At 42.1% G+C, this 12,112-nt stretch overlaps 1 protein-coding gene across 1 annotated transcript in view; it reads right to left on the minus strand.

Annotated features, from left to right (window-relative positions):
* The window catches only part of LOC124788513 (fibronectin type 3 and ankyrin repeat domains protein 1-like), a 158,122-nt gene that overhangs the window by 116,641 nt on the left and 29,369 nt on the right, over positions 1 to 12,112 (minus strand). Inside the window, exon 3 of the mRNA XM_047255782.1 lies at positions 9,995 to 10,119. Within this exon, the coding sequence (XP_047111738.1) occupies positions 9,995 to 10,119 (125 nt within the window). The remainder of the gene's footprint in view (positions 1 to 9,994; positions 10,120 to 12,112) is intronic.

Consider the following 12,112-nt stretch of genomic DNA (forward strand, 5'->3'; position numbering starts at 1 on the left):
GGGTGTGATACATCAGATCAGTTTTCTCGAGATTGGTGACAGATAAGAGACCTCTAACCAAAGCCTAAGGAAAAATTAAATGTATTACCTAAATTTCATACACAGCAACATATTATGTAATATGCACCAAATGCAAAATCATAGTGACCCCTATTTTTCATTGCAAATTGTTTCGAATTGCAGTCAGTGTCTTCCTTAAATGCAAACATCAGAACTACTGTGACGATATAATTATCGAAATGATGGGCACGTCGTCATGAAGTCGACATACTGGGTGATCAAAAAGACAGTATACATTTGAAAACTTAATAAACCACGGAATAATGTAGATAGAGAGGTAAAAATTGACACACATGCTTGGAATGGCATGGGGTTTTATTAGAACAAAAAAAAAGTTCATAAAATGTCTGACAGATGGCGCTGGACAGCAAACCGTCAGTGACTGCGCATGACAGTCGTGTATAAAAGGAGCTGTAATGAAGAGAGAGAATCAGATGCGCCAGCAGTCGCAGCATGTTGACGTTACCTGGAAAGGCGCTTTTAGTGAAGCTGTATTATCAGAATGGGGAATGTGCTAGTTCAGCGTTACTATCCTATCGCCATAGGAAGGGGATTCGAACGGGTAAAGGTCCGTTGACAAATGCAGCTGTGGCGAGAATGATTTCGAAGTTCGAAGCCACGGGTTGTTTAGACGATAGACTCCGTAGTGGCCGACCGAGTACAAAGCGTAATGCTGTTGAGACAGTTCAGGAAGAAACGAAGACTGTAGCGGGTTCGTCTATGCACGGGGAAGTCAGCGCTCGTGCAGTCGCACGTCGCACCGGCATTCCATACACTACTGTTTGGTTGGCACTTGGGCGTACCCTCCGATGCTATCCGTACAAAATCCATCGGCATCATGAACTGTTACCTGGCGATTTAGTGAAGCGGAGGGCATTTGCGGTGTGGGCGTTTCAAAAGATGGCGGAAGATGACGATTGGTTGAGTAACGTGTTGTGGATCGACGAAGCTCATTTCACGCTCCGAGGGTCTGTCAACGCCCACAAGTACAGAATATGGGCTACCGAAAATCCTAGAATTGTCGTGGAAACTCTACTGCACGACGCGAAAGTCACGGTATGGGTTGGATTTACCACATCTACCGTTATCGGGCCTTTTTTCTTCGAGGAAATGCGTGATTCTGGTTTTGTAACTGCTACCGTGACGGATGAGAGGTACGCCGATATGTTACAGAATCGCATCATCTCCAGCCTGGCTGATAAACACCTGCTGGAACGTACGATGTTTATGCAGGATGGTGCTCCACCCCATATAGCTAGACGCGTGAAAGATCTCTTGCGCGTGTCGTTTGGTGATGATCGCGTGCTCAGCCGCCACTTCCGTCATGCTTGGCCTCCCAGGTCCCCAGACCTCAGTCCGTGCGATTATTGGCTTTGGGGTTACCTGAAGTCTCAAGTGTATCGTGATCGACCGACATCTATAAGGATGCTGGAAAGACAACATCCGACGCCAATGCCTCACCATAACTCCGGACATGCTTTACAGTGCTGTTCACAACATTATTTCTCGACTACAGCTATTGTTGAGGAATGATGGTGGACATATTGAGCGTTTCCTGTAAAGAACATCATCTTTGCTTTGTCTTACTTTGTTATGCTAATTATTACTATTCTGATCAGATGAAACGCCATCTGTCGGACATTTTTTGAACTTTTGTATTTTTTTGGTCCTAATAAAACCCCATGTCATTCCAAGCATGGATGTCAATTTGTACCTCTCTATCTACATTATTCCGTGATGTATTCAATTTTTAAATTTATACTGACTTTTTGATCACCCGGTATAAAGCTATAAATAACACAAAATGAAATTTTTGCCGAACAATTTCTTTAAAACCGTTTGAGAAAGGTTGTAGGGTGTGCCCTTCGATTCTGTCATCGCAGCGCGCCCCGACCGGCCGGTAGAGGCCGAACAATGTCGGTCTCCCACTCCGAACAAACGAATGAATTTGCCCAGCGCTTTGGTCGAAAACTGGTCACTGCACGTTGGCCAGCATATCCTGCGCGGGCAATTTTTCTACAGTGCTCCTTATATTTAGTCCTAAAACACATAAGAATAAACGCTTTTCAGAAACACTTATCCTTAGACTTACTAATGATTTGTCCCTTTATTCAGATGCGTGACATGTTTTGGAAAGTGCTTTCTTTCCAGATCAGTTATGCTGAGAAAGAAAGCATTTGGAGTGAACTGTCGCATAACATGCAGTTCATAGATGCTAAATACTCGCGATTTACGTTAACATCGATATGCGTCAAAATTTTTCTATTGCAGTGCTTTCGTCTCCATTCACGCTCGCCACAGGTCTGTAGAGGGGCCCCATTCCAGCGGCACGGATTTCTAAGCGTGGTCTTCTCGATCGAACGATCAGCAAGATTACATAACCTGTTTTCCCACCAGCGTCCCGTAGGTTGAATATGTCACGTATCTCGACCTGGCGAGAAGCTGCCACTTACTAACAAGATTTTCCGCCTACATTCTACCTTGGGTCGGTGTCGGCTCAGTTGCTTTGTCTGAAATGGAGCTCAAGTGTACTGTGTTTTTTGGCTTGCTAGGAACTTGGGTGTCAAGGGCACTCGGTTACGGACGTCCTATAAAGTTCGCTATTGACAAGTTTAAAGGTGGCTGTGTTCTTTATATGTACAAATGTTTTCTATTCATCTCACACTACTAACCATAAGTTTCATTTGCACGGCAATCGTTGCTTTTTTTCTAAGATCGTTTGTGAGAATAGGTACCCGTCATTATTGCTAATGGTGTTGAGACAGCAACCAGCCACAAATTTATTTTAAGTTCCTTTATTCCAAGGGTACCGTTATCGTTTTCGAATCATTACGATTCATCGTCAGACGGTTCAAAATGGTTCAAATGGCTCTGAGCACTATGCGACTTAACTTCTGAGGTCATCAGTCGCCTAGAACTTAGAACTAATGAAACCTAGCTAACCTAAGGACATCACACACATCCATGCCCGAGGCACGATTCGAACCTGCGACCGTAGCGGCAGCTCGGCTCCAAACTGTAGCGCCTAGAACCGCACGGCCACTCCGGCCGATCATCGTCAGATGGCTCTCATGCTTTCATTACAACATGTGCTGCGTTTTTTACTGATTAGTTATCCTAAAATATAAATAATACATAATTATAAGCACGTCACAAAGATGGTTGAGTTACAGATTTGGATTGGGATGCGACTCACGTGAAATGTCGGTTGAGAGTACTTGTTTTCATAGTTTTCGTCCAGCAGACGACTTTTGTAGTTTTCACCGTATTCACATCATTGCACACGTAAACTTGCATAATTGAGCGCTTCAGATTTGTCACTGAATGCATTGTGCAACGATAGAAATGTAGTACACATACTTTCAGTGACAAATCTGAAGCGCTCAATTATGCAAGTTTATGTGTGCAATGATGTGAATACTACGAAAACTACAAACGTTGTCTGCTGGACGAAAACTCTGAAAAAAAGTACTCCAAACCGACATTTCACGTGAGTCAGATCCCAATGCAAATCTGTAACTCAACCATCTTTGTGACGTGTTTATAATTATGTATTATTTATATTTTAGGATAACTAATCAGTAAAAAACGCAGCACATGTTGTAATGAAAGCATGAGAGCCATCTGACGATGAATCGTAATGATTCGAAAGCGGTAACGGTACCCTTTGAATAAAGGAACTTAAGATAAATTTGTGGCTGGTTGCTGTCTCAACACCATCAACATTTGTCTTCAAATAACAGCCACGGTCTCCAACCATCTCATCATATGACAAAATCGCATTGTTGCTAATGTTTTGAGTATTGAGTATTTTGCAAGGCCCTATTTTGACTATAGAAAACCATCATACATCATAACGACCGGGAGAGCGGTGTGCTGACCACAAGCCCCTCCTATCCGGATCCTCAGCTGAGGATGACACGGAGGTCGGATGGTCCCGGTGGGCCACATGTGACCTGATGACGGAGTGCTTTATTTTGACTATGCCTTACATCTTAAAACCTTTGGTTATAACTGTTGATAATGCATATGTAAATGGCGCTGTATGTTTGATGGTTCAAAAATGGTTCAAATGGCTCTGAGCACTATGGGACTTAACTACTGAGGTCATCAGTCCCCTAGAACTTAGAACTACTTAAACCTAACTAACCTAAGGACATCACACACATCCATGCCCGAGGCAGGATTCGAACCTGCGACCGTAGCGGTCACGCGGTTCCAAACTGACGCGCTTAGAACCGCACGGCCACACCGGCCGGCGTATGTTTGATATTCTTAGGGTATTGTAACTGTGGTATTGACAAAAGGGTAGTGTGGGAATAGGATTCTGTATAAGTCATTTTTTTGTGTATTTTCCTTTAATGGCCGTGTTTTGAGATTACTATAAAAAAATGGTTCAAATGGCTATGAGCACTATGGGACTTAACTACTGTGGTCATCAGTCCCCTAGAACTTAGAACTACTTAAACCTAACTAACGTAAGGACATCACACACATCCATGCCCGAGGCAGGATTCGAACCTGCGACCGTAGCAGTCGCGCGGTTCCGGACTGCGCGCCTAGAACCGCTAGACCACCGCGGCCGGCTGAGATTACTATAAACCCTGCATTGTATTGTATAGTTAACTGGGTGGAGATTCTTATTTTGATTTGTCAATTAAAATTTCATGTGACTAATAAAAGTATTTCCTGAATGATGTTTCGCACACACACACGCACACACACTCAATCGTACACGATCACTCCTAACTACCATCATAGTATCAGTATTTCCAGTAGATGCGACATGTGTTGCATTGCTAATCGTTGAAACAGTTTGACAGTTCAACTGCTGATAATTTGGGATACTAGTCTGAATGAACACGTTGTACTAAAACAGAACTCCCAGAATAAAAAATTATGTGCGCACTGACTCACGCTAAAGGGAAAAATTAGCACGGGTGAATTTTCATGCAGATATTGGTGATAAACAGCACCTGTAAAGTGCATAAAAAATGGATCTGAGCACTACCGGAAGTCATCAGTCCCCTAGAACTTAGAACTACTTAAACCTGACTAACCTAAGGACATCACACACATATATGCTCGACTCAGGATCCGAATCTGTGACCGTAGCGGTCGCGCGGTTCCAGACTGAAGCGCCTAGAACCGCTCTGTCACACCGGCCGGCTGTAAAGTGCATAGCTCGATTGCCACCAACGCAATGAAATTTTTGCGAACCTGATGCCCCTCTTATACGATAGCTCCAGGATGTGCATGTCAATATGCGGTTACCGTCGTAACTTATTTTCTCACTCTCTGTGACTCACGCCTCATCCGCAGACAAAATTGAGTCTATGAACTGCGGACCTTAAGCCTCCCGACATAAGATCGTTTTGGATGGTGATCTTGTGCTTGCACGCACTGTAAGTGAACTGAATAAACTGATCGCACAGAATTGACCACACAAGATCGTAGTTCTTCGCAAATTTGCTTCCGGATCATCTTCCACTCGTCATAATACTCGTTACTCCATATTCGGTGTAGCGGTTCTGAGATGTCAACCGCTATCCCTTCCCTTATTGGGAATGATCGCGCTTCTGTAAGTCGTGGATACAGATTGTTGAATATTTTCTTACTGAAAGAGAATGCGGCGCTGACAATGTCGTTCGGGATTCATGACACGTGTCGGTCGATTAACGTCGTTGGTTAAACCATGCCAGAGTACCATATCTGCGTGTGGTAATGGGACTCAATTTCACTGAATATGCTGTTCACTCTCCAAGGAATCACTAATCTTCGAGTGCTACGTCTGACGACAGAGTCACCATTAAAAGACACAGTACAGAGACAAACACAGCCATTAACAAATGGGCAACGGACATCAATGGGAAGATTGTCCACACCACGGACAAGAGGACCGCGTCTATTCGTCATCACCGATATCGTCCTAAGTGGGAACTCCAGATGATGACGCGGTTAGAAAAAAGTTGCATTTCAGGTGCGGATCCGGCGTGGCATGACCATTTACGTTAGCGAAGTTTCCAGACATAGTTTGGCGCACAGGAAAATGTACGGAAAGGTAATACAAGGGTTGCGGGATCGAGTCACCCTGCGAAAACTTTTTCTCATCCTTAATTTTTACGTGACGTACACTACAATTACCCTGAAATAATGCCGATATATTGTGTTTATTGATAATTTCTTAAATGGAAAGGCAAAGGCTAATTTGGGATTTCCAGAAAGGGACTGTAAGGTGTACACGAGAACTTCATACATAAAATTAGATACTACTGTTATTTTACAGCTCATGATTTACACATGCTGGAAATAGTATTCGTCGCAAAAACAGTGGAAGCAGTAATTTGCTCGCCATCTTGCATACGTTATAACGGCACTTTTTTTTTTCAAGTAGATGATTGTTTTAAGGTTTCCGTACAAAAACAAACTTGGTTAACAATCATAAAAAGTTCTCTCTCGTCACACAGTTGGACAGCTGAACGCTCTTAAGCATCATTTCCCCAAATTCTGGCGCACATTTGGTTCAAATGGCTCTGAGCACTATGGGACTTAACATCTGAGGTCATCAGTCCCCTAGACTTAGTACTTCTTAAACCTAACTAACCTAAGGACATCACACACATCCATGCCCGAGGCAGGATTCGAACCTGCGACCGTAGCCGTCGCGCTGTTCCGGACTGAAGCGCCTATAAACCGCTCGGCCACCGCGGCCGGCTCTGGCGTAGATAGATGGTGATGTACAAATGAATGTAATTTTTATGCACTCTTCTCTGGATGTGATTTCTTTTTCTCTCTCAAAAAGAAAAGAATATTTTTGAAGCTTATTGATCAAATTCCTTAGCTGTCGATAAAATTAGAAATTGCAGTGTTGCACTATCGGAGCGCATTTGTGGGTGTGGAGGGGGGGAGGGGGGGGGGGGAGATTGACGGTCGCTTTAAAACCGCACGTTAGCAATCCTTCTTCATCTTGAAAAAATTCGTTGTATAAATGAGCTTTTGTTTGCTCCCTCTATGACTGAATTAACAGTAGAGATTTGATCTCATGCTCCATTACTGTTTCATCACATCAGACACATTGTATTGAGCATTATCCTGGTTTATTTGCAGTGTACGTAACGTAAAAATTTGAAAATAAAAAAAGATTCCGCATACCTGGGATTATTGTTTGCACTCTTTTCAGTGGGCCAACCACCGCCTGAAAACTACGCTAACACAAATGGATCATGCGTCGCTTTACCCCATCAAAAATGCTATTTTTTTTCTAAATGCTGAACTATCTGAAGCTCCCAGATCCCTCACTTTCATTTCTGTCCGAGTCCTGGACATACAATGAATTTGGAGGAAAGCAGTGATGATGGGCAGGCACGCTCCCCTTCTGAATACGGACTACATATGTAAAATTGGACATATCTCAACAAGTATGAATTTCGAGGTACGTTAGTAGGACATTTTCCTAATTTTGAGGCATGCTATGATTTCACCTGTAAGAAACTCGCACGGATAGCCAATGGCGTTGCACATTGGCTCCAGTTAACGAGGAGGGCCGATGTGCTGGCTAGCCCAGATGTGGTTTCCACCTATACGATTACGTGAATAACAGGCTGGTACCCACGTCCTGTCTTAGTTATACGATTCGCAAACATTAAGGAAAGCGTTCGCACATTTTCACATGGGATAATTCTAGACGCTGATAGATAGGGTAAACATATTTCGTCCCGGGATGAAAAGATGTCGACAGGAAGTGCATCAGGCCAGTCTCTACCTCTAACAGTGGCAAATCCACGAATTAACATGCCAATCCCATCAAGATACAGGATAAAGGTTAGGAAACAGAAGAAAGAATGTATCTCCTGTAAGAAAACGAGACACATTTTTAAGCATCCCGTACAAAAATTTGCAAATATCTTTTTCGTGGTTTTCGTTTTACAGGCATCCTTGATAGGATACAAAGTGAGCAACGATGACATTGACAGTTATCAACTTATTCTAATGTGAATAACAAATAACGATGGAAAAACAGATGACAGCAATAATATTTACAAACAAAATGATAAATTTCTGTAAATGTAGTGTACTTGGAGGTACACGTGAGAAACAATTCAATTATCGACTAAAAAATTATTATTACCTTAGCGCATTAGCAATGTTTATTGCTCGATTGCAATGTAGTTGAAAACGACACACACCTTAGTGATGAATCTCTCCTTTGTTTGAGTATTTTTAATTTTACATACACAAGAATGCTACATTAACATCTTTCATTGTAATCATAGAGTACAAATACCTCTGGAGTGGCGAATTTTTATAAAGTAAGTACAATAAGAAACTACATAATTAGTAAATTACCAAAGCTGTAAAGAATGATAATGCATGATTACTATTTTAATTTCTCCAAGAACGAAAGAAGATTAAAAAATGTGATAGCTTAATATGAATGTGAAGGAATTTCGTTCCTAAAATTTTTTCAAACTATGCTCAGGGCGCTTCACAGAAGAATGTTTTCATATCGGAAAGTCTGCCGGCATTGCACTTACGGATGACACTTCCACGAAATCAATAGATATTGTGTGTGTGTCTGTGTTTGTGTGTTTGTTTGTGTGTGTGTGTGTGGGGAGGGGGAGCGGGGTGTCTGAATTTGTGTTTCTGTTTGTGTGTGTGTGTGTGTGTGTGTGTGTGTGTGTGTGTGTGTGTGTGTGTGAAAAAGAGATAGGTGAGATAGAGAGGATAAGAAATCATCATGCTTAATTAGAATCTTAGTAGGCTTAATGATAAACAGAAGTAGGACAAGAGCATACTCATTCTGAATCGTCTTCCTATGCTACACAGAAGTTAGTAGTGATAGTATTGCTGACTGTGTATTCACTTCTCAACATCAGGTGCAAAATATAAGTCGTCGAAACAAACAAACAATCTGTAACAAATGTGATGATTATAAATAATGTACATGCATCACATTTCACTATTTAAAAAGACGTGGCTGTAGCAGCCAAATAAAAACTGCCCAGTTGGGTAAAAAGGATAAAAAACATAGCAAAAAATGTCTCATATAGTATGTTTCCTTTACGTATGTCATTAACAAATAATTTTGGATACACTCACGCAATGTGTACCTTTCTCTACTCCCACTTTGTTTTTCAGTCAGGTAAAGAACTGTTTTGTGAGTTGCATAAATTTAATTTGCTCTCAGGTGATTGTACAGAAGGGCGATTTCGGGTGAATGAATATGCATACATGGAACTCAAATAAAATTAAAAGCAATCGATTTTAGTAGACATTAGAGCACAGCTATCTTTTGCGCTATGGGATATTACTCATAGTTTGTAAATAACGTTATGGTCGACTTTTGACTGTAAAATTATTTATTTCTGCAAGCCACTATTGCAATTTTGACCGTGTGGCCGTTCTCAATTGGAGATAATTGCACTTTAGCACATTTCAAAATCTAAAACCCGTCTGACATACATGCATGTCACTTCAGATGATTTTTAGGTTTTGACATGTGCTGAAGTGCAATTATTTCCAACTTAAAAATCGTCACACGGTCGAATTTGCAATATTGGGTGTCATGATTGAATAGTTTTACAGTCAAAAGGGGACGAGGATGTTATTTACAAAATTTCACATCACTGTGAATTCTAGTTACGAGAAATTAATCTTAGTTTTTGATTGAGATTTCTGGAATTTATTAATTTGCAAAGTCACAAAAGCGATTCCACGCAAGCACTTTACCACTACAGTACGAGGCCCACTCATAAAATATAAATAAAAAAGATTGTCATCCAATACTCTTACTTCGAAATGCAAGAATGCGGATTTTCACGTCATATTTTTCCTCATTCGAAGTTCACTGCCAGGCAACTAGGAGCGTTCTCTGCTTCTGTATCGCAACTCTGGCGGTGCACTGCTTAATTTTGGGGTTCTGTGAGTCGCCCACCTGTTGTGCTAGCGGCAAAGGTGGCGCCCCAGGGGCTGTGGCGGTCGTCAAGGGAAGCTCGCAGCCGGAAGTGGGCACATCCTCCAGGGGGCAGGTCTCGCACCTGCTCGCGGGTTCTGTGGCCCCTGTGCAGAATTAAAACAAGGACACTCAGCAAAACAGGTTCGTACAGGCTTCCAGAGTGGTCGAGTAGCAACACAAAAGCGAATGCCGGACACTTGCCACGCTGGACATTTGCCACGCCAGACATTTGCCACGCTTGCTCCTTCGCCAGGTAGCTTGAGTAGCGATCCCAAAGGTAGGAGACGCCCTTCCTCGTACTTCTTCTGTCCGCTTTCAAACCGCCGTCTCCACATCTTACTCGATACAACCAGTACATAAGGGACCTTCTTCTTCGACATCTTGGCGAAATACAGAGTTTCTATTCCGAAATCGAAATATTTATAACTTTTGGGAAACGAAAGCAATACCGACGATTATGTTAGTACGTAATTAGTTCTGTTGTTGTTGTGGTCTTCAGTCCTGAGACTGGTTTGATGCAGCTCTCCATGCTACTCTATCCTGTGCAAGCTTCTTCATCTCCCAGTATCTAATGCAACATACATCCTTCTGAATCTGTTTAGTGTATTCATCTCTTGGTCTCCCTCTACGATTTTTACCCTCCACGCTGCCCCCCAATACTAAATTGGTGATCCCTTGATGCCTCAGAACATGTCCTACCAACCGATCCCTTCTTCTAGTCAAGCTGTGCCACAAACTTCTCTTCTCCCCAATCCTATTCAATACCTCCTCATTAGTTATATGATCTACCCATCTAATCTTCAGCATTCTTCTGTAGCACCACATTTCGAATGCTTCTATTCTCTTCTTGTCCAAACTAGTTATCGTCCATGTTTCAGTTCTACACATGGCTACGCTCCATACAAATACTTTCAGAAACGACTTCCTGACACTTAAATCTATACTCGATGTTAACAAATTTCTCTTCTTCAGAAACGCTTTCCTTGCCATTGCCAGTCTACATTTGATATCCTCCCTTCATCGACCATCATCAGTTATTTTGCTCCCCAAATACCAAAACTCCTTTACTACTTTAAGTGTCTCATTTCCTAATCTAATTCCCTCAGCATCACCCGACTTAATTCAACTATATTCCATTATCCTCGTTTTGCTTTTGTTGATGTTCATCTTATACCCTCCTTTCATGACACTGTCCATTCCGTTCAACTGCTCTTCCAAGTCCTTCGCTGTCTCTGACAGAATTACAATGTCATCGGCGAACCTCAAAGTTTTTATTTCTTCTCCATGAATTTTAATACCTACTCAGAATTTTTCTTTTGTTTCCTTCACTGCTTGCTCAATACACAGATTGAACAACATTGGGGAGAGGCTACAACCCTGTCCCACTCCCTTCCCAACCGCTGCTTCCCTTTCACGCCCCTCGACTCTTATAACTGTCATCTGCTTTCTGTACAAATTGTAAATAGCCTTTCGCTCCCTGTATTTTACCCCTGCCACCTTCAGAACTTGAAAGAGAGTATTCCAATCAAGACTGTCAAAAGCTTTCTCTAAGTCTACAAATGCTAGAAACGTAGGTTTGCCTTTCCTTAATCTAACTTCTAAGATAAGTCGTAGGATCACTATTACCTCACGTGTTCCAAAATTACTACGGAATCAAAAATGATCTTCCCCGAGGTCGGCTTCTATCAGTTTTTCCATTCGTTTGTAAAGAATTCGCGTTAGTATTTTGCAGCTGTGACTTATTAAACTAATAGTTCGGTAATTTTCACATCTGTCAGCACCTGCTTTCTTTGGGATTGGAATTATTATATTCTTCTTGAAGTCTGAGGGTATTTCGCCTGTCTCATACATCTTGCTCACCAGATGGTAGAGTTTTGTCAGGACTGGCTCTCCCAAGGCCGTCAGTAGTTCTAATGGAATGTTGTCTACTCCCAGAGCCTTGTTTCGACTCAGGTCTTTCAGTGCTCTGTCAAAATCTTCACGCAGTATCGGATCTCCCATTTCATCTTCATCTACATCCTCTTATATTTCCATAATATTGTCCTCAAGTACATCGCCCTTGTATAGACCCTCTATGTACTCCTTCCACCTTTCTGC

This window comes from Schistocerca piceifrons, chromosome 3 (assembly GCF_021461385.2).
Source record: "Schistocerca piceifrons isolate TAMUIC-IGC-003096 chromosome 3, iqSchPice1.1, whole genome shotgun sequence".
In the NCBI taxonomy this organism is placed as follows: domain Eukaryota; kingdom Metazoa; phylum Arthropoda; class Insecta; order Orthoptera; family Acrididae; genus Schistocerca; species Schistocerca piceifrons.